Here is a 23260-nt window from a genome sequence, read left to right on the forward strand (position 1 = left end):
AATCTGTGGTGACCCTGGGCAATGAGGTCTAGCTGGGCGAGCCATAAAGCTATAAATTAATGGCCACTTAATCCCTGTGCCGTTTGGAAATAAAATATAAAGGAATGCACACGTGCATGCTTGCTGGGAAGATGGGGAGCCTGGCTTGCTGTTAAAAGAACAAGCCTGCTTACTATCTGAAGCAAGAATTGTGTCATGGACGTTGGTCTGACCCATGTCAGGTGCCTCCGGCCTCCTTTGAGATTTACCGCCTTCAAGGGCCTGGTGTGGTGACCACTGCCCTTAGACGGTCTCAGTGTTGCCATCTGTAAATACGGGGCTCCTCGTGTTCGCTCTGGTGGTCTCTTTTCACAGCAGAGGTGGGAGGGTAAGGAAGGAGGGTTTCCAAATGATAGGGCATTGTATCTGGGGTACTCAAGGCAGCTTCGAGGCTCCGAGGAGATGGCTTAAAATAACATTAACTGATTTGGGAGAGAGGGTTAGTGAGAGAGTCGCTGTTGGTGTAAGAGGCCTTCCCAGCACCTATCTTTCTTTTTAAAAGATTTTTATTTTTTTTAAATTTTTTACTATTTTTAAAAGATTTTATTTAAAAACATTTTTAAAATTATTTTTTAAAGATTTTATTTTTTTTTAAAGATTTTATTTATTTGAGAGAAAGAGCAGAGTGAGAGAGTGACCATAAGCAGGGGGAGAGGCAGAGGGAGAGAGAAGGCAGGCTCCCTGCTGAGCAGGGCGTCTGAAACAGAGCTCAATCCCAAGACCTGGGATCATGACCTGAACCGAAGACAGATGCTTCACCGACTGAGCCACCCAGACTCAGCATTGATTTTGATTTTTAAGTAATCTCTGCATCCAGCATGGGGCTTGAACCTGCAGCTCCAAGATCAAGAGTCACAAGCTCCATCGACTGAGTGAGCCTGGTGCTCCCTGTCTTTCCTTTGAATCGAAAAGAGCAGGTCTCAGGCTCAAAGCCCCCATGCAGGCAACGGTATCTAGTTAGAATGTGCAACCTTCATTGTTTCTATTGTATTTCTTCCTATATTTGCTGTCTTATTGTGGCAAGTGTCTGTCAGTTATGGCTCAGATAGAAAGCCCTGCCTTAAAATATAGCTATTTAAATAATGGCATTTGGGTCAGAGCTGCACATTATATAATCGTGCAGGGGGACCCAGATATGGCAAAATTGAAGAGGTACTTGGCTGAATGAATCAATGTTGAGAAACACGAAGGCAATGAATGTAAAAGCATCCCGGGAAAGATAAAATCAGGCAGCAATGAAATGCCATCTTTTATTTCAGACTGATAGTTGGCCTTGCTAAGTGGAAGGAATCTAGATATTTGAGGCTGCCAGATACACATAACACAAATGGTGGTCACCTAGTAGGTGGTGGACGTGCTGTTGGTTTTACAGAGGAGACCTTGTGAGTTTTATTGTTGTTTTTTCCTTTTTTTTATATTGAGGTATAAAGTTCATATAACATAAAATTAACCATTTTTAAATTATGTACAGTTCAGTGGCGTTTAATACATTTACAAGATTGTGCATCTACTGTCTCTGTCTAGTACCAGAACATTCTTATCCTCCCAGAAGGAGACCCCATACCCTTTAGCAGTCACTCCCCATCTCCCATCCCCTAGTCCCTGGCTAGCACGATGTGTGGTGTTCTGTCTCTAGGATTTGTCTGTTCTGGATCCTCTTGGGTTTTCTGGGAGAGGCTCATTCTTTTCCTCGTTAACTCATTGTCCATCAGGCCTGTTAGACGTTATCCTGAGCACACGAGGATGCGCTGGCGTTTGCCTTGTGCGATCAGTTGATGGAGAGGTTTGTTTGGCTTCACGTTTCTGGGTGTGAATTGCTCACACAGAAGGGCCTGAGTCAGTCCTTATTCACACTTGCGTCCATCCAGTAGACTGGCTGCTGGGAGAGAAGGAGCAAAGCAGGTGTGTCTTCTCCCTTCCCATGGATGATAGGGAGACCTGGCTGCAGGCATTCACACCTCAGCGCCTCTGGGGGCTGCCGCATTGCCTACAGAAGACAGTCCAGGCTGCTTGGCTTGGCCATCAAGATGCCCCTCCCCCACCCAAGTTCGGATCTGGCCTCAACTTACCTTTCTGTCCTCATCTCCCATAATTCGCCTCCATGTACTGTCTGCTCCACGTGCCCTGTGCATTTTCCCATCTCCCTGCCTTTGCTTCTGCCATACTTTCCACCTGAAATGTTATTCTGTGGCCTTCCCTGTCTGGCATATTTTCACCATCCTCACTTCTTTCCTGTGATCTCCCCCACCCGAATCAGCAGCTCCTCTGTTATCATTCCTGTGGTACAGAGCTTGTCCATTCCTCATGGGGGGCATCTCTCGGGCCCTTGGTAGACATTTACAGACTGGGTGAGGGAATCCTCTCTGTCTAGGTATTGTTGTTTGCATCTTGCCATCATCTGGATGTTCTGCAGGCGGTGGTCCTCTTTAACTTCCTGTGCATCCCCAGGGCCTGGCACAATGCAGGCCTCTGGATGTGCCAAGGCTCTCCCTTGTCTGATGACCCCTCCCCCTCCCCTCTGCCTTCTAGATGCGCCCTTGTTTCTCTCCCACCCTCACTTCTACAATGCTGACCCGATGCTGGCAGAGGCAGTGCTTGGCCTCCACCCCAACCAAGAGGAGCATTCCTTATTCCTGGACATCCACCCGGTGAGCCCCTGCTTGTCAACCTGTGGAGGGTAGTGGGTGATTTCTGATTGGTGCCTACTTGGACCCCAGGCACTGAGCTCTTCTAGAGTGGGGGTGATGGGAAGCCTGGCTTTCCTTGGAATTGATTGCTACTAGAATATCAAGCCATTAGAGGTCCCTACTTTGCCCTGACTCCATAGTTCAAGGGGTTCATTATCTCTGTACAGGTAATTGTCTTTATAAAAGGACCATAAGACAGTAAATTAATTAGAATTATCAGTCTGCAAATTAGTGAGAGGAGCCCTCTGGCTGTGCCAACATATCAAAAAGATATAGGTCCCGACAAGAGCCTGGAATAACTTGCAAATAAATTGGGTTCTGGGGAATTTGTCCTCTGTGACATTCTGTCTACAGGTGGGGACCAAGCAGGTAGCAGACCCATACATGTGGCCCTCCCGTGGGCCTATCTGTACCTGGGTGTCTTACCTCTTAGTATCTCTGTCACTGTAAAATGTGCCCATTTAGAGTTACTGGCTTTTGCTGTTGATTAAAAAATCCTATGGGCTTCTTTTCAAGATTTTATTTATTCATAAGAGGGGCAGAGAGAGGGGCAGAGACACACTGTGGCAGAGGGAGAAGCAGGGTCCCTGCAGGGTGCCTGATCAGGACTTGATCCCAGGACCCTGGGATCACGACCTGAGCCGAAGGCAGATGGTCAACCACTGAGCCACCCAGGCATCCCATTCCTATGGTTTTCTTTTCTTTTCTTTTCTTTTCTTTTCTTTTCTTTTCTTTTCTTTTCTTTTCTTTTCTTTTCTTTTCTTTTCTTTTCTTTTTTCTTTTCTTTCTTCTTTTCTTTCTTTTCTTTTCCTTTCCTTTCCTTTCCTTTCCTTTCCTTTCCTTTCCTTTCCTTTCCTTTCTTTTCTTTTCTTTTCTTTCTTTTTTTTCTTTCTTTTCTTTCTTTCTTCAAGAGAGACACAGAGAGGGAGGCAAAGGCATAGGCAGAGGAAGAAGCAGGCTCCATTCAGGGAGCCCAATATGGGATTTGATCCTGGGACTCCAGGATCACCCCCTGAGCTGAAGGCAAGCTCTAAACTGCTGAGCCACGCAGGCATCCGCCAGTCCTATGGTTTTCTGTTTCGTGTGTGGCCACACAGGCTTTTGCTGAGCTCTTCTGCTGGATACTGTTCCATGTTGTTCCTCTGTGGACTCAGATCTTCTGGGCTCCTGACTCGACCCACCGGCCCCTGCAACTCCACGCTCTCCCTCTCTCTCTTTTCACTAAAATCCAGACTAGTTAAGTCAATTGTGACCACACACACTTCACATCCAGCAAATACTGCTCGCATACTCATGGTGCTGACACGAGGCAGAAATTTTCACACGCAGTAACTCTGTAAATATTCACAATTATTTAGGAAGGGATGAGCACTGCTACTCCTGTTGTGCAGATGGGGAAGCTGTGGTCCAGATAGGTCAAGTGATACAACTTGTAAATGGGATTTTTGGCTCCACAGAGGAAAGGTCCATTCTGTCTTGCTCATTGCCTGGATTCCAGCCGTTAGCACAGAGGCACTAGTATCTCAGTGGGTATGGGTTTATAAAATGACAGAGTAAGTGAGGGACAAAGCTGAATTCAGACAATTCAAACAAATAATTCAAAGCTAAATTCTGATGTCCCCACCTCATGTCCTCTGCTAATATCTAGTTAATTTTAATGAGATTGTTATTAATTAAATTGATAGCAATTAATACAACTGTGTTCTGTGTTCCAAATTAAGTTCATTTGTTATTGCTAGAAATGTTAAGGCTTTTCCATGTTGTCTTAACATTTTAACCGGTTTTTAAGTTTTTTGTTATAAAGCTAAGTTGACTGTTCACCTGTTTCTTTTTTAGTTGATTTATTTAATTAATTGATTTTTTAAAAGATTTATTTATTTGAGAGAGAGTGAGTGTGCACCGGTGTGAGGTGGGGGAGGGGCAGAGGAAAGAATCTCCAGCAGACTCCCTGCTGAGTGTGGAGCCCTATGCGGGGCTCAATCCCATGACCCTGACTGATATCATGACCTGAAATTAAGTCGAATGCTTAACCGATGAGCTGCCCAGGCGTCCCTGGTTCCTTTATTTTACTGCCCCCTCCCTCTCTCTGCCAGCTTCTGGGGGAATCCAGCAAGAACATGACTGGATTCTCACCCATGACTTTTATTCTAGTGCATGTCTTTCGCTTCTCCCCCCATGTTGGGGAACAGGTGGCTAAGATTGGGGAACCAGACAGATGCCAGTAGGTGTTTTGTTGCAGCCACAGTATAAACTGGCTTATTCTTTGGATTTGGGTCCGCTGGAGGCGCACAGGGAAAGGAAATGGCCTTTTGATTTTTGGTTGTTGATTTTGGGGGAGGAAGGGCATGGGACCAGTTTGCTGCCTGAGCAGCGTTAGCCTGGAAAACAGAATACCTGTTGGAATTGCTTTCCTGGTGGCTGCTTTTCTGCTCCTGCATCCAGGAAGGGTGTGGTAAAGGGAGTGTGTTCATGGTCCCATGTCTTGGTTCTGTAAAGTGCTGGGAATGGGTGGGGTTTTGCCCCCTAAGAAGGGGCCCCACAGCATTTGGAGGAGCAGGGGCCAAGGAGAGAAGGAAACGAATTTCCTGGGGAAGGAAGTGGCCCGGGGAAGGTGGGGGGACCTCCGAATATAAAGTCTGTTCTAGAAAGCAGGGTTGGGGGGGCGGGTTATGTCAGGGTCTCTAAGGCCACCCTCAAATTTGATGATTTGCTAGGTGGACTCCCAGGGCTCAGCATATAGTAGAAATAATAGCTGTAATTTATTTCAGGGAAAAGACAAAAGCACAAAGCAAAGGGAAAGGGCACCTGGGGTGAAACCAAGGGGTGGAGGCAACCAAACCAGGTACAGGGCCCTCTCCCATGGAGGGCACACAGGACACACTTAATTCCCCCAGCAGTGAGCTGTGTCACCTCCCAGGGGAGCCCATTACTGACTCAGTGCCCAGGGTGTTTACTGGGGGCTGCTCACACTGGCTCCCACTGCCTGGTACCTACCAAACTTCCAGACTCCCCACGGGAAAGCTGATGGCCAGCATAAATCATGCTGTGTGTACAAACAATCCAGGCGCAGTGAGCCCCCCCTTATCAGTTAGGGAACGGGTGGGGGGGCCCTCCCGAAGTCAAGCCAGCCACTGGCCAGCCTGGCCAACAGGCTTCTCCAGGAGTGCAGCCTTGGGCTTGCTATGTTAACACGTTACCACACAGGACGGACTTACTCCCATCCCTCCAGGTTCTTGGGTTCAAGCTCTCCCCCATCCAAGGAGCACGGCCTTTGCCCCGTCCCGCTGTGCCACCCAGGCCCACGAGGCCTGCTTATCAAGGAAGATAACGTCCTTTCCCACCCACGTACGTGGTCATCGAACAAGCATTTACGGTTCTGAGACTGGCACCTTATTTTGCCGTGCAGAAATTCTGGGAGCTGGTGGGGGCAATTAGCTCCTTTTGCTAATGAGGATGAGGAAACGGGCCTCCGTGGAGAAGCAGCAGCTGTGGCCTCCCTGACCTCAAACCTTGGTTCCTTCCTGCTTCGGGAGCCACCCCTCTGAGCTTGGTTATATGTGTATGTCACCTCTCCTGCTATTTTTGTATGCAAAAAAATTATCCAAAAAAAAAAAAAAGGTTTCCGCCACAAAGGAAGTTTGTTGTCACTGCCTCGAACTTGGAAATTAAAAAGTTCTTGAGAAAAAAGCAAAAGGCAACCATAAAATTAGACATGAAGGACCAATACACAAGGTTTGAGACAGGAAAAGTTGAAAAGTTGTGTGAATCCGGAGGAGAGTGACTTTTTCCACATGCAAATCTATTTTGTTTAGCTTAGCTGATGGACCGGGGGAGGAGGGTGAGTGCAGAAATGACATTCTACACCTGGGGAAGCCCGTGCACGGAAGAGGGAAGTGTGTGTTTGCCTGGAAGGGCTTGGAGTCAGGGGGTGGGGTGGGGAGGTGGGGGGAAGGCCCCTGTACCCACTGTCTGGAGCAGGGACAGGTGTCTGGAGTGTCCCCGGTGCTCCAGCGAGCGCAGGCCCCTCTCTGTGCTTGCCGCCACAGGTCACTGGGATCCCCATGAACTGCTCCGTGAAACTGCAGCTGAGCCTGTATATCAAGGCCATTAAAGGCATCGGGTAAGTGACCGTGGGGGCTGGGGCCGGGATCCCAGGGACGGGGGTCTCCCGAGGGACAAGCTAATGGGGAGGGAGATGGTCCTCCTGCATGTGGAGTCTGCTCCCTGCCCTGAAATCCTGGTTTTCTCTCTTAACATCTGTCTCCCAAATTCACCAGACCCTTGCATCCAAGTGGTTTCCCATTCAACAGAAAATTGGAAAAAAACAAAAAACAAAAAACAATCCTGGCAAAGCAAGTATTTGAACATGGAAACATACCAAATAGCATTTTAAAGTGTGACTCTTCACTTTATAGAAGACATTTTTTTAAGCCTTGATTTTGTTTTTGTTGTTGTTTGTTTTGGATAGCGAGCTTACGGAGATATAATTCACATACCATAAAAGCACCCTTTGAAAAGGTACATTTCAGGGTGATGGGACTAAGGAGGATACATGATGAGATGAACAGTGGGGGTTATACTATATATGTTGGCAATTTGAATTTATTTATTTATTTATTTATTTATTTTTTATTTTTTATTTTTTTATTTATGATAGTCACAGAGAGAGAGAGGCGCAGAGACACAGGCAGAGGGAGAAACAGGCTCCATGCACCGGGAGCCCGATGTGGGATTCGATCCCGGGTCTCCAGGATCGCGCCCTGGGCCAAAGGCAGGCGCCAAACCGCTGCGCCACCCAGGGATCCCCGGCAATTTGAATTTAAATCAAATATAAAAAAAGAAAAAAGGTACACTTCAGTGATTTGTAGCATATTCAGAGTTGTGCAGCCATTGCTCTGTCAAGTTTAGAACGTTTCCATCACCCCCAAAGACACCTGTCCCTGTTAGCAGCCATTGCCCCTCCCCTTCCCCCAGCCCCTGGCAACCCCTTGTCTACTTTCTGTCTATGGATTTGCCTGTTCTGGACACTTCCTATAAAGAGGATCATATAGTAATGACCTTCTGTGTCCAGCTTCTCACTCAGCATCATGCTTGCAAGGCTCATCCATGTTGTAGCAGCTTCTTCCTTTTTATGGCCAAATCTTATTCCATTGTCTGCAGTGGGCATGTTTCATTTATCAGCTGATGGATATTTGGGATTTTCTTGTTTTGGGCCATCATGAGCAATGCCTGCTCTGAGCATGCAGGTATACATTTCTGTGTGGATGCGTGCTTTCATTTCTTTTGGGTAGATGCCTTGGAGCAAAATTGCTGCATCAGAGAGAAACTCCACGTTTAGGCGTTGGAGGGGCTGCTGGGCTGTTGTGTACAGCAGCTGCCTCGTTGACCTTCCCGCCAGCAGTGTGGGAGCGCTCCAACCTCCATGTCCTCGTCAGCTCTTGTCAGAGCGTGGTGTTGTGATGGAGCTGGGCGAGACGGTGCACTGACTTAGTCATTATGGTAGCATCTGGGTTCTGGTTTTTGTCTTTTTTTTTTTTTTAAAGCATATTTGAAATAGTTTCATTAAAAAAATTTCCCTAGGAAGAATTTCTGGGCTGCAGGAATGTGAGCATCTCTTCAGCTTTGTAAAATGCCTTTCAGCTGGAAAGAATACGCGCCTCTCTTTTGCTCCCACCCTGGCTTTTAAGTTGTGCATTGTGAGGCTGTCAGAGGGTTTGCTCGTGGAAGATTTGTGGGTGGTCAAACGCCCTGCCACCAGGCATCTGCCACCCAGCCTCGGGCTTTGGGGCCCACACCACTTCATGGGGGCAGGAGGCAGCAGGTGACTGGGAAGAGCTGGGCAGACTGGGTGGGGAGGGCACCAAGGGCTAGCCCCTGCCTGCATCAGGGAGCTCATGCCTGCTGCCGCCCCATCCGATGCATCTTCAAATGCATTTTTCAAAATCTGAATTTTATCAGGGGCTTAATTTTCACCTATTGGAAGTGAATTTGAATTTTTTTTTAAAGGTTTTATGTATTCATGAGAGAGACAGAGAAACAGAGGCAGAGGGAAAAGCAGGCTCCCTGCAGGGAGCCCGATGTGGGGCTTGATCCCAGGACCCTAGGATCACACCCTGAGCCAAAGGCAGACGCTCAACCGCTGAGCCCCCCAGGTGCCCCGTGAGTTGGATTTCTTGACAAACGCTGCTCAAGCCAGCAGTACACGTGGGCCGCTGAGTTCTGCCTGTTGGTGACCCCAGGGCCTCTACCCTGACCTCTCTGGGCCTCTGTGTCTGCATCTGTTCAGGATGAGGCTATGCAGATGTCTGACCTCTAGTTCAGGCTGGAGCAGTGGCCTCCAGGGAGCTGGTCTAACAGCAGTGATTCCCACCATCCCCGAGGGCCAGTGGCAACGGGTGTGGGAAAAGACCGGAGGCACAGCTGCCCGCAAGCTGAGCTGTTTAACTGTGGCTTGTCTGGGGAACTTTTGTGTTGTTTGCCCACAAGATAAAGGCAGCAGAGTTGCATGCTATTTGCATTTAATTTACATCAGTTCTTACAAATTCGGATAAAAAAAGACCAACGTGGACCTTCTATTGTATTTCTGTAGTGTTTTTATTTTATTTTATTTTTTAAATTTATTTGAGAAAGAGCCCCAATCTGAGGGGAAGGGCAGAGGCAGAGGGCAAAGCAGACTCCCCACTGAGCAGAGAGCCCAGTGCGGGGCTGGATCCCAGGACCCCAAGATCATGACCTGAGCTGAAGGCAGATGCTTAACCCACTGAGCCACCCAGGTGCCCCTCTGTAATGTTTTCTGTGTCTCCTCTGTAGGTAATGCTGTGTAAATTCATTTCACTGCACAATACTCTACGTAATAGGTGGCCCAAGAGATGTTTAAGAGTGGTGATTGAGAGATTTTGGCCTTTTGTGTTGACTTTGGTTCTGTCCCCTACTGCATTCCATTTCCCCTGTGTCCAGCTATGCCTTCTATAAGCCAACCCACGCCTCCCGTCCTCCACAAGCAGCTGCAGAATATTTTCGTCCATTTGTTTGCTAGGATTTAACAATGACAGCAGTAACAAACCTGGAGCACTTTCTATATGGTGGGTGTTCCTCTAACCAGTCTGGTCATGTTACTGCATTTTGAGCAGTAGAGCCCCATGAGGAGTGCCATTGTAATCACCACTTTACAGAGGAGACAGAGAGGGTGGGGAGCGTGCCCAAGGTCACACAGTTAGCTAATAAGTGTTGTGTCAGGGGTCTCCAAGACCACTCTCAGGTTCGATGACTCAATGGGAAGACTCATAGGATTCAGCACATAGTCCTACCTGTGGCTGTGATTTATTACAGTGGAAGGATTCCAACAAAATCAACAAAGGAAAAGGTGCATGGGGTGAAGTCTGGATGAGCCACACAGTAGCCTCCAGAGCCCTCTCCCAGGAGAGTCATACAGGATACCCTTAATTCCTCCAGTAATGAGTTGTGACAATACGTGTGAAGTGTTTTTACCAGAGAAGCCCATTAGAGACTCAGTGCCCAGTGTGTTTATTGGGGCCTGGTCACGTAGGCAGCCTCTGTTCTGGCATGGACCCAGATTCCAGACTCTCCAAAGGAAAGCAGGAGGTGAGCATAAACCCTATTGTTAGTTCGCTGGGTACACTGCCATCCTGAATATCAAATTTGGGGTTTTGTTTCTAAAAGGAACAGAGGGACCTCAGCCAGGTCACTGGCAGTCCCCACCTTATAGGAGATGTGAATTTTTAATTCAGAAAGATATTACAGGTTGTCAAGTTGCTCCCTCCCAGGAAATGCCCATTACTCAAGCCTGCACCAATCCACTTGTTACAAAATCAAATCCCTCCTGACCCTGGAGCTTAGGATCACATGACCAAAGCTGCCTGACATTAAACACCCTGACAAAACTTCTTACTTGCTTTGTCTCACTTATTTCCAGACAAACGGGGAAGATCCAGCCCGTGGTCCTGCCATTGGTGTGGTTTGAAGAGGTGAGGCTGCTTCTGGTTGCCTGCCTGGGTGCCCTTGGGCACAGTGTTTGGGACCCCAGGCAGGAACCAGTGTGGGCTTTGGGGGCAAAGGGCTGTTTGTGGAGGGTAGGGGTAGGCTGGCAGCTGGAATGTAGGATGTAGAACAATCCATGAGAAGCTTCACAAAGTCCAAACCCTTCCTATCAGTTATCCCACTGCGTTGATAGGTGAGAAAGACAGAAGCTGCATGAAAACTGTAAAGCCCTGGTCCACAGTATAATTTTGAAAATGTGCTTGATCACTTCTCCTGAGAGAAGGGAAGTTGCTTTCCAGGGGGTCAGCTTTTCACTTGAACTTTTTTTTCTCCTGGCTTTTTGGGGTTGCTTCTGGCCAGTGCATCTTCAATCAAACAGAACTAGCATCCAAAGGAACAGCCTGTTCACATCACAGTCTGGACAGGTTTTTGGAGGCGGAGCTCTGCTCCATGTGGTCATTCAGGGACACTCATGCTCCTGCTGGCATGTGGTCCTGCCCTCTTCAAGATCCTCAGAACCCACCCCAATCCAGGAATTGGGACCCATGCAGGAGAGAATCCCGTGGCAGGTGTCTATGGGCCAGGTCCGAAGTTGTAGCATACTAGGCCCAAGTCCCATTGGCCAGAATATGATCGCATGGCCTTGCCCAGCTGCAAGGGAGTCTGGGAAATGTAGTCCCATTGTGTGGCCCCAAGGAAAATGAGACTCCCTTGCAAGCTCCATCACAGACCTGTGGTCCTGAGATGGGGAAGGGGTGGGGGGTCCGAGGATGTGTGGCTCCACGCATTTGTTTGCTGTTCTCCATCCCCAGAGCGGGGCAATGGAAGGCAAGCCCCTGAAGACCTTCTATACCCAGCTTGTGTTGATGCCCAATGTGTTGCACTACGCCCAGTACGTCCTCCTCGCGCTGGGCTGCATCCTGCTGCTCATCCCCATCATCCACCAGTTGCGGAGCCAAGTAGGTAGTGGCCAGAGTGAGGCCAGGGCTGAATGGCCCATTGCTTGCCTGCCGGGGGAAGGTGGGGCTCAGATGGGGTCCCCTGGGCATCCCTCCAGTCGTCCCCGCAGACACTCCCAGCCTAGAGCCCACCTTGGGCAGTGGTCCCACGTCTCTGCCTGGGGCAGGGGAGCTGTCACTGCATGCTTGCCTCTCTCACATCCCACAATGTCACTTTTCTGCTGGTCCTGGGAGGCCTGGGGACTCTCCCTGGGAAGGGCTGCCAGTGGGCTTCGGGTGATGAGACCTGGTACTTGAATACTTGAATGGTTTGTTCATCATGTCAGCACCTGTGGGTGCCAGGCTCTGCAGGGACGGGGCAGATAGCTGTGAACAAGACAGACATGGGCCCTGCTCTGGGGGAGCATGGTATTCTAGTTAGGGAGACACATGCAAACCGAGTAAACAGGAAAGGTAATTTCGCTGATGATAAAGATGTCAGAAAACGTGACAGACAAGGTCAGTGCTGTCCAGGAGAAATACGTGAGCCGGGTGTGTGATTTTAAATTTACATTTTCTAATAGCTATGTTAAGTAAAAAGAAATCAATTTTAATAATATATTTTGTTTAACTTGGAGAGGTCCAAAATACAACCACATCAACATGTAATCAATATAAAAAATATAAAAATATTTCACATTGTTTTTTCATGTTCAGCTTTCGAAATGCAGGGTGTATTTTATACCTACTGCAGGTTTTGATTTGGACTCATCCCATTTTAAAGGCTTAACAGCCATATGTGGCTACTGGACTGGACAGCACAGCACAGCATTCAAGGGGGTTGGGGACAGCTCTAGAGAGAGTGTCAGGAAAGGCTTCTCAGGAGGAGAGGTAGAAGTTAGCTCAGATGTGGATGGTGATGACGCACTCTGCACAGAGTCACAGAAGGAGTGCTCTGAGAGAAGGAATGGCCAGTGCAAAGGCCCCAAGGCCGAGGTGGGCGAGGCATGTGGGAGGGCCCTTAGGCCCCCATGGTGCCTGATTTCTTGCTTCAGCTTTGGCAAACAGCTCTTCTGACTTCTCTTTCTCGGGGGCAGCTTGCATGCTTGCTTGCTTGCTGGGGTCATGACAAACCTTCCCGGGTTTCAGGGAAGTTTGGGTTTCAGACCCTTTACCCGATTTGCCTTCCAAATTCCCCGTCCTCTAGTGGGGAAGGTTTGCCCTGGTGCGAGGGTGCGGGGGCCCATGCGCTCTCACCACACCATCGCTCTGCTGCTTGAGCTCCTGCTGACTGGTGGGTGTGAGCAGCCCGCTAGGGGCCCGGGAGGCCGGGCTGAGGAGGGCTGGCACTCCAGGGAACCCTATGGTTCTTAGGCTGATTTATGTTGGGAGGGCGGAAGGGACTAAAAGCCAAGGCTCCCAGCATGTGGATCCCTCCTTGGGTGTTTCCACTAGTGAAGATGCATTGCCACAGGCGGGGGTCCTGGGGACTGGCTGGTGAGGGGCCAGCCCAGCCTCCACCTCTGTTTCCTCTCTCCTGAGTCTCCATCAGAAGTGGGATGGGAAAGGAGAGTGAGGAAACCTATGTGAAATTGCTGGCTATAGGGCCCCTTCCCCCCAGGCCTGACCCCAGGTGAGCGTGTGGCCCCCAGACTCCCTGAGGATGCCACTGAGACTCCCTCCCCATGGGTGGCACTGGAGGCCACAGAATGGAAATTTATTCCATGACTTTTTATGTTGTTGTTGTTCGGAAGCTTAACGGGGGGGTCAGGCCTCACTTATTTTTATGTTATTTGTCCCGATTAAAAGAAAAAAAATTTATATGCTGATGAACTCAACATATTTTCATTTCACGCAGATTTTTCTTTTTAAGTCATTCCTTTCAAGTAGCAAGCCTCTTTAACAGAAAATTCTGTTCCTGGCCCATTTAAAACAAAGAACCAGCTCAGCCCGCTGGTTCTTCACCAGGGCGTCCTGCCCACTATGGCCCGTCTCCCCACCTTGTGTCCTGAGCCACACCTAGATGTGCAGGTGGGTAAACCCTTTCCTGCGTAGCTTGTCTGTTGGACCAAGCACGTTTTTTTGTTTTTGTTTTTGTTTTTGTTTTTGTTTTTGTTTTTGTTTTTTTAAAGATTTTATTTATTCATGAGAGACAGAGAGAGAGAGGCAGGGACACAGGCACAGGGAGAAGCAGGCTCCATGCAGGGAGCCTGATACGCGACTCGATCCCGGGTCTCCAGGATCATGCTTTGGGCTGAAGGCGGCGCTAAACCGCTGAGCCACCGGGCTGCCCCCGAGCACGTTTTCTGAAGGCATTTCTTCCCCTAGTGAAGGGCACCCATCCCCCAGGTCTCAGCATTCCCATTCATTCACAGTTGGGCTTAACACCCTGCTCTTTGCTTTCCAAAAATTGAAGAACCATGTCAACCTTTTGTGTTTGGCTGCGGCGTCAATTATAAATTAGCTTGGTTATCTTCTAGGAGAAATGCTATTTATTTTGGAGTAGTAGTAAAAAGGGCTCAAAGGATAAGGAGGCCATTCAGGCCTATTCTGAATCCCTGATGACACCAGCTCCCAAGGGCACTGTGCTACAAGAAGCAAGACTGTAGGTGGGTACCAGGTAACGCCTCGCGCCCCCCCTCCCACTCCCCTTCCTGTAGCGAGTAGAACTCTTGTGGCTTGAAACACTTTGGATCTCACACATTTCTTCAGCCTAAACTTCATCTGGAGTGTCTATAGACTGCAAATTCGTACTTATATATTTTTGTGTTCTGAGCCAATGGCTGTTTTGTGGTCCCAGGCCTGGTAGGAGGTGGAAGGCGATAGCACTCGGTGGGCTGCTGTCTCATTTGCACAGTTGTCTTAGGGAGGTAGGGTCAAGGTTCCAACCAGCTGCTCAAACCTCTGGTGCCCTAGACGCCTCTGAGAAAGTTGGCTCAAAGTGCAGAGCCCTGGGCATCCTTCTGGAGCCTCTGGAATGGATGGAGCCCAGGAATCCTTATTTTATTTTATTTTATTTTATTATTTTTTAATTTAATTTTATTTTATTATTTTATTTTATATTTTTTATTTATTTTATTTTATTTTATTTTATTTTATATTTTATTTTTAGGAATTCATATTTTAATGGACACCCCCAAGGGGATTCTGATGTAAATGATCAGTTGTTGGAGAAACGAGAGTCTAAATAAATCTGGGATGGGGATGCCGGGGTGGCTCAGTTGAGCATCAGACTCTTGATTTCAGCTCAGGTCATGATCTCAGGGTCGTGAGCTAGAGCCCCATGTTGGACTCCATGGGCATGGAGCCTGCTTAGGATCCTCTCTCCTCCTCTCCCTCTCTCCCTCTTCCCCCTCTACCACCCACCTCTGCTCACATATGCTCTCTCTCTCTCTCTCAAAACAAAACAAAACAAAAAACAAAAACAAAAACTACCCAAACCCTAAATCAATCAATCAATCTGGGATGACTGACCAGGAAAAAGAATTTCAGCATCAACTGAACACCAATTGCATACCCGGGATTCAGCCCGACGGTTGGTTTGCCAGGTAGAATAAAGACATGCAGATAAACACTCCCACCCTTTTAAGAAACAACAACAGAAGGATGTCCAAATTTCAATGCCAGATAACAATGAATATATTTTAGGGTAGGTGTGTGCCGTGCTGTCACTGGGACGTGCATATCCTGAAAACTGAATTGTTTACCTGACATTCAGCTTTAACTGGACCGATTTTATCTGGCAGCCTACCTGGGGAGAAGCATGCTTGTGCCCGTGGAAGTTCACCTTCTCCGTCGGGTTCCATTAGGTCTGAGGTCCTAGGAGAGCCGAGTCCTGCTCCTGCTCTGCTCCTGCTCGGGTTGGGGGTGGAATGCAGCAGGTGGAGGCCCGGCCCTAGAGTTTGGGGTCGGGCAGGGGCGACTCGCTCTATGTTTGTACCTCTGATAAATAGCTCTTACTTTGGTTTCTCAGAAATGTGCCGCCCCCTCAAGCTTCTGGGGCAAGCCTGCTTGGGTTTGAATAGCTTTCTTGAGAGCCACAGAGCGAGGGCGAGGCAACAGCCCTGCTCTTCTGGGCCAGTTGGCTGCCTCCACTTGGCTTCGATTGCCAGGACTGGAGGCGGAAATAAAATAGAAAATGCCAAGTCGTGGGCGCAGGTGCTGCAGGCCCTGCAAGGAGGGAGGGGCAGCTGTGTCCCCAGCCAGGCTCTGTGGGGCTCCTCCTGCCAATCGGGGAATAGGAGGATGGGCCCTGAGCATGTTAGAGCTGAGTATCCACGGGATGTCCTTGAGGGCACAGTCCTCGGGCTCAAAAGCCGGGTGTCCTAGCTGGAGACTTGTCTCCCTGTCTCCCAAGAATCTCTCTGGGATGCCTTATTGTGCATAGGTTGGCCCCTTGCTAGCCATGATTCCTTTTTGTGGAAACTTGGTTGGCGTTCTTAGGGTGCAGGGGTGGGGTCCTCAGGCACAGAGAAGGTGTTATTCCCTTTTAGCACAGATAGGGCTGGTGGTTGTGAGGCGAGAGCCCTGCGACTGCCAGGGACATAGCCAACACGTCCTGCCAGCCCAGCCCCCCTCCCAATAAAGTAAAGACAAGACTAGGGTCTCTTTTTTTTTTTTTTTTACCCACAGAACCTAATTTTAAAGTTATTAGGGGAGTTTTTGACTTAGAGATTCTACTGCCATTCCTTCTGGAAGGCAGCTCAGCCTCCACATCAGATGACGCTGCCCCTCCCCCCAGTCATGTTTGCTTGGGGAATGCAGTGTCCTGTAGGCTTTGGTTTGGGAGGCAAGTGCCTGGGAAGTGACCAACTAGTGGTCTTGGAGACCCAGAATCTCTGCATGGTGGGCTGCAGCCTGTGCTGAACCTCAGCATGGGTCCCTGGGGGAGGCCCCACCTCTTGCCTCGCACCGGGGCACGGGAGTAATCTTGAGGGGCTGCCCTGCTTGGGAGAAAGCAGGAAATGGGGGCCTGTCCCAGCCTAGGAGAGTATTTAGAGTATTTTTATGTCAATAAGAAAGACAGCCACTCTGTGCAGACCTGGCCAGCTCTAGGGCAGAGGGTTTGGCAAATGGAGCATGACAGCCCATTTGCAGCCCCCTTGGATAGGTGCCCTTGTGCAGTGAACATCTTGGACAACTGTACATGGAAGCCCTTCAGGGAAATGTTACTGGACCTTTCCTACCTTCTCAGTAATTTCTCTTCCATTCTAAGTCCTCACTCCTCTGCTAAACAAAAGTGAATAGGAAGAGGAGGAATATGGTTCATGTTCAGGTTCCTTGGGGATTTGTTACATGTGTCTTCCTTGGGGGTAGACCGGGGGTCTTTTTAGTCTGGTTTCTCTTTTTATTTCTCACCAAGGCTTTCTTAAATTGTGGCTCATGGGGCCACATTGCTGAAGTTCTGGCCACCCCAGGTGTCCCATGTTGCCCCTCTATGGTGGCGTGTTGGGGTGTGGGGGCCTTGTCTCACTCTGGCCTGGCCTGCCCACAACCCATATTCCTGCCCCTGGCTTGAATGGGCTCAGTCCTGGAAGCCTTTACATCTGTCTCCAAGGGAGAGGAGCCAGAGTGGGGGATTCGATTCTTCCCTTCCCTCTGTCCTGCCCAGAGTGGGGTGGAGGTTGATTCTCTTCACTGCCTGGAAAGCCAAGCCACTGGGGTTCGTGAACAAGCATAAGTGGATGGAGGTTCTGGGGGTACTCCAGCCCTTACTGCTGGGCCGGTGGGGGACCCCTCCCTTCTTCAGAGGAAGGAAGGCAGAGGGCTGAGAGGATGCAGAGATGGGTGTGGGTGGGACCCTTCCCAGTCCTTATCATCATTGCTGCCTTTAACAACTTAGTTGAGAAACTAAAAAAGAAAAAAATAAAATAAAAGTAGATAAATTACAGTCTCTGATATTCTCTGTCACCCAGACTCAACAACATTAATCATGAACATTCTGTTCTGTTTCACCTTTCCCCCCGGAGGCAGCCACTGCCAGGAATTCAGTGTGTCAGTTTTCCCCTCTAAGTCTGTATAAATATATCCGCGAACAATAGATGATTAAAATGATTTTCATGGGCCACCCTGCAGCTGGCTTTCCCCTCCTCGGGTTTCGGTTTGTGAAAGCTGTCCAGGTTCAATGCCATCTTGTGACTCTATTTTAAAAATGCACTCCTGGGTCGCTGGACATGTAGGGGGTTTCCAGTTTTTGTGCTCACGGTGCTGCAGAGAAGCCCTGGACTCCTTGCTTGGCCCTCCTCACCGGATCAGGCACGTCCTCTTGGGCTTCGGTTTTGGCAACCCCGGGAATGGGGCGAGGGCACGGCGAGATGGCGTGTAGGGAGACAGGAGGCTCTCGTAACTGCATTTCAGGGGTCTGTACGTCACTCCAGCCTTTTCTCATCTTGAGCTTGATACATGGGTGTTGCTGATGGGGGGCGGGCAGGGAGCTGCACCATGCTGGAGGATGTGGGTGCATGGCCAAGGGTGGGGCTGAGTGTCGGGCTTGGTGATCCAGCTCCCGTCTTTCTCCACAGGGTCCCAGAGATGCCACGAGCCAGCCCAGCGTGGCCACTCAGCCAGACCGGCTCCCCAGCCCCTACGCCCCGCTTCTTCAAGACTCTCTCCATGGACGGCCCATCAGTCCTACTAAAGTCTGAGCACCCCAGTTGCTACATGCGTGTCCACACACTGCACACCCCCAGCACACGTACACACACAAGTGCACAGGCGTGTGCAGGCACACTCAGGGATGGAGCCGCTGCTGACGAGACTCAGGGGGAGCCTCACTAACAAGAACTGTCTGGAACCTTCTGTCCAAGTGACCCACAGTGCTGTGGGCACTGGGTCCCCTCCCTCGAGTGAGCCCAGCCTGACCCATTCAGCCCAGGGGCCCAGGCTCCTGAAGGCTCAAGTCACCTCCCCCTGGTGCCCTATCCATAGTCACGAAATACTGCAGTCCCTGCTTGGTGGCTCAGCCACATAGGACAGGGCTTTTACTCTGGAGGGCTGGCTACTGTCCCCAAACCCAGCCTGGGAACACAGACTTCTTGTGCCAAAGCCATGTGGGCGGAGGCTGCCCGGTCCAGCCCAACCAGACCCGGAGCTTTGGCCATTGACCATCCACCTGGGCTGAAGGCGAGACACCTTTGCAAGGTCTCAGTCAACAGTGTGAACTCGAGATGCATCTCAAGGCTGCTCCAGCGGTCTCCTTCCCCAAGCAGACTTTAATCTCCCTCGAGTCTGCATGGGTACCAGGCTTGGGTGTCTGGGGCCCCATTCCTCTAGCCTAAACTGACATCTTCCTGTATGCTGAGCCAGCCACTCCCTGTTGGGGGTGGTGGGAGTCTCTGCCCCAAGCTGTCCCCAGCAAGGGCCCTCAGCGTTTGGGTGCCGGGGCAGAGGTGCAGAAGCCCAGCCGCATCAGTCTGGGTGTCTGGTCTGGTCGGGTGGGAGACCCATCCACCCGTGACTCCTGCTCCTCCCTCTGCCTCTTTTCTACTGTAAGAGAAGTGAAGTTTATCATCTTTTAAAAACAAATCACTGTTGAAGAATAAACCTTTTATAAACGTTAAGGCTTGAGTTTGTGATAGCCTGTGTGCGGGGGAGTGAGGGGCTTCCTGGGAAGATCTGGGCTCCTCGTCAATAGCTCCTTTCTGGTAGCTGCCAGGAGCGCCGGGGCTGCTGCCTTGCCTTCCCATTGTTTTCAAATTTCAACCTTGTTTATATTTAACATTTTATATAAATACTGCATGAATGCAGTTCTTGTTTAGGAAGAGCAGGATCCAAAGCTGCTTTGACCAGTATCCCAAGGTAACTTGCCACTTTGGCATGGAGCCCGGCTGGGCTTTTTTTCTGTGCATTTATATACAAATCAAGATGCCTGTAGGACATGCACAGTATTGTTCTGGGCTCTTGCTCTTTCTTGCTACATAAGAAGCAGAAAAGAAAAGCGGTTAAGACGAGGTATGGAACCCGATGGCCTGGGTTTGAGTCTGAGCTCTGCCTCTTACTTCGAGCAAGTCAATTTGACAGCTCAATGTCATTGGCTTGCCCACCTCTGCACCTGCCTCTGTCTGAGAGTGGCTTTGCGAGGATGCAGAAGTTAGTACGTGGAATGCTCTTAGAGCATAGGGGGCACATGGGAAGGGCTAGCTATATACATTTTCCATTATTACATTTCCTTTTTTTTTTTTTTTTTTTTTTTTTTTTTTTTTTTTTTTTATGATAGGCACACAGTGAGAGAGAGAGAGAGGCAGAGACACAGGCAGAGGGAGAAGCAGGCTCCATGCACCGGGAGCCTGACGTGGGATTCGATCCTGGGTCTCCAGGATCGCGCCCTGGGCCAAAGGCAGGCGCCAAACCGCTGCGCCACCCAGGGATCCCCATTATTACATTTCCTATTACGATTTACCATTTTGGGGTTTTCTCCACCCAAGCTGATGGTTCAGCTGTTTCTGTCTGGGACACTGTTCCCGGCCTCGACATATCGAGCTACCTCCTTGTAAGTGACAGCACAGTGTCCCAGGTGCAGATGCCTGCACAGCCCCTCTTGGTGGACATCTAAGCTGTTTCCAACTTTGTCCCACTGCAAACACACTTAGCATTCTGAGGGGCCGGCCTCTGCGGAACAGCCAGCTCCTGCACTATGCCCGGCACCCTGGGCGGGCTCTCTCTGGGCGAGGTGTGGAGGGGCAGCTGCGCAGTTCCTGGGCATGCTCCTGCAGCCTTCCGCCACTCCGAGGTGGCCCCCAGTGGGGATCAGCAGCCGGGGTCCCACGCTGGAAGTCTCAACAGAAGCCGAGGTTGACTGTGCACAGGGCAGAGCCCCACAAGAACAGGGTCATTTCTTCCAAAATCAGGAGAAACCCCAAATTTTAGGTCGAAAAAACGTTTTTAAACCACATATGTCTATTTTCATCTTGTAGCAGTGCTGTTGCAAAATGCAATTAAAAAAATTTTTTTTGAAAAAAATTTTTTTGGGTGGGAGTTTTTGTTTTTGCAAATATTTTAAAATATTTTTAATGCTGGAAGGAGCCTGCAGAGGTCGCCTGCAGCCCCTCCCCAGGCCGCAGGAGCCCCTTCTGGCTGAAGGCAGCGACCTACACCTGGCAACGGCTGCGTGCCCCTTGGGCTCCAGAAGGCCAGGCGTCTCTGTTCACAGGTGCTCCAGTGATGTCAGAAGTGCCATGATGACATAGGCAGCAGCTGGTGATGACGCAGAGACGCTCTGATAACACAGAGAGGCCTGTGATGGCTGGGGAGGTGCTGTAAGAAGTCAGAAGTGGCGTGATGGTGCGAGCCTTAGGCTGTGTGCAGGTAGCCCAGCAGGTGCAGACGCCGGGTTTAGGCTCGTGGGGGGCCTCGCCACCTCCGCCCCCGTGTGCCGCACACCCTCCCCAAGGCCTTTTGTGGGACCATCTACCTGCTTGCTCTGCTGTGGACCTTGGAGAGCTTCCATCTGATGTTTCAATAGCCATCCAGATGAACTTTTCCTCGCACTGTCGTCATGGCCGTTTTAAAATAAAACCATGGTCATCCCCGTTTGCACAGGCCTGATGGGACCTAAACATGATACCGCCACGGAAAAACACACATGCAAGCTACTGTCAGAAATGTTCACTTCCCCTGTCTGGAATGCCTTTCCTCCTCCCCTAGAAGTTCAGCAAAATGTTATAGAATGTATGCTTTTATTTTATTATTCATGAGAGACAGAGAGAGAGGCAGAGACACAGGCAGAGGGAGAAGCAGGCTCCATGCAGGGCACCTGATGTGGGACTCGACCCCGGGTCTCCAGGATCATACCCTGGGCTGCAGGCAGTGCTAAACTGCTGCGCCACCAGGGCTGCCTGAATTTATGCTTTTAATAAACTCTTTTAAATCATTCTGTAGTACTTCTTTGCAACCTAAATACCTTTAGAAGTTTAAATGAGTGTTTTAATTTCTTCTTGTGACCACAAAGGTTAACATTGTGCTGGTCCAGACTGCCGTTCTCTGTAGGTACAACTGACTAACAACATTATGCCTCATATTTGTTATCTATCACACAAAGAAGTTAAAACTATTGGAATGCATCTCCTGTTCATAGGTATTTTATATTTTCTTTTTTAAAAAACATATTTATTCACGAGAAACACACACAGAGAGAGGCAGAGACACAGGCAGAGGGAGAAGCAGGCTCCATGCAGGGAGCCTGACATGGGACTCGATCCTCGGTCTCCAGGATCACGCCCTGGGCGGAAGGCAGGCTCCAAGCCGCTGAGCCACCCGGGCATCCCTTTTTTTTTTTTTTTTTAAGATTTTATTTATTTATTCATGAGAGACCCACAGAGAGAGAGAGAGGCAGAGACACAGGCAGAGGGAGAGGCAGGCTCCATGCAGGGAGCCCGATGTGGGATTCGATCCAGGGGCCCCAAGATCACTACCTGACCACCTGACCAAGGCAGACACTCAATCACTGAGCCACCCAGGTGCCCCTACTTTTTATATTTTCTTAAATGTACAGTGTTACAGAAGTGTGTGTAGAGTTCTAGGAATTGTAACACATACACATCTGAGTAACCACCACCGACCAAGTTACAGAACAATTTTATGATCCCTCCAGATTTCCTCCTGCTTCTCCTTTGCAGTAAATCCTTCCCCTGAAGCCTAACCTCTGGCAACCAGACAGTTTTGCCTTTTTGAGAATGTCCTATAAATAGAATCACACGGTATTCGGATTTTTAAGCCTGCTTCTTTCACTTGCCTTGAGATTCGCACAGGTCCTTGTATGTATGAGTTCGTTTCTCTATTGCAGAGTAGGATGCCACTGTGTGCATGTACTGTGGGTCTGTAGCCATTCAGGAGTTGCAACGCCTCTAAAAGTGTTTCCAGGTTTTGGCAATTACGAATAATTCCTAGGAGTGGGATTGGTGAGCCATACGCTAACCCTGTGTTTAACATTTGAGGTGAGACTGGCAGACAATGTCCAGCAGTGATGGTATCCCGCATTCCCACCAGCAAGGTGTGAGGGCTTCACCTGTTTTGCATAATGGCCAGCATCTTGGTGTTTTAAAAACTTTTAGTCATTCGCAGTGGAATCTCATTGTGTGTTTTCAAAAATTTTTATCCATTTCATTTAGAGAGAGAGTGTGTGAGTGAGGCAGGGCCAGAGGCAGAGGGAGAGAGAGAGAGAATCTTCAAGCAGACTCCCCGCTGAGCATGAGCCCGACACCAGCCGGATCCCGGGATCCCAAGATCATGACCCGAGCCGAGGTCGGATGCTTAACTGACTGAGCCACCCAGGCGCCCCTTACTATGGTTTTTATTTCCCTGGAAATGCATCTCTTGATGATATGAATGCGAGTTCCACTTCACCCCTCATTGATTCATGTATCCTTCAGTGATGAAACTTTTTCTAGAAGGAGACCAAATTTGTTGTCATTTCCATTCTTATTTTGGTAGATGTAAGCTAGAGAAGTCTTGTTTACATAAATAAGCAACGAGGAGTTTACATGTCCTGATCGCCATGTCACTCAAATTTTAAACCCTTGAGTAACGGGGCAGAAATCATATGGTCATCTGTCATCAAGAAGTATTTTTGCTGATCTGTCTGCCGACAAGTCCATTTGACCT

At 49.4% G+C, this 23260-nt stretch overlaps 1 protein-coding gene across 10 annotated transcripts in view; it reads left to right on the forward strand.

The window, feature by feature from the left end:
• The window catches only part of SCARB1 (scavenger receptor class B member 1), an 86554-nt gene extending 67333 nt beyond the window's left edge, over nucleotides 1-19221 (forward strand). For 8 of the 10 annotated variants that reach the window (XM_038574752.1, XM_038574753.1, XM_038574754.1 and 5 more), the window contains 6 exons: nucleotides 2569-2687; nucleotides 6773-6846; nucleotides 10660-10711; nucleotides 11537-11683; nucleotides 14143-14271; nucleotides 18184-19221. In XM_038574752.1, coding sequence (XP_038430680.1) covers nucleotides 2569-2687; nucleotides 6773-6846; nucleotides 10660-10711; nucleotides 11537-11683; nucleotides 14143-14271 — 521 coding nt within the window. In that variant the 3' untranslated portion in view covers nucleotides 18184-19221. The remainder of the gene's footprint in view (nucleotides 1-2568; nucleotides 2688-6772; nucleotides 6847-10659; nucleotides 10712-11536; nucleotides 11684-14142; nucleotides 14272-18183) is intronic. The other 2 variants (XM_038574755.1, XM_038574751.1) reach the window with 1 other exon arrangement.
• Nucleotides 19222-23260: the final 4039 nt, after the last annotated feature.

Source organism: Canis lupus, chromosome 26 (genome assembly GCF_011100685.1).
Source record: "Canis lupus familiaris isolate Mischka breed German Shepherd chromosome 26, alternate assembly UU_Cfam_GSD_1.0, whole genome shotgun sequence".
Taxonomy (NCBI): domain Eukaryota; kingdom Metazoa; phylum Chordata; class Mammalia; order Carnivora; family Canidae; genus Canis; species Canis lupus.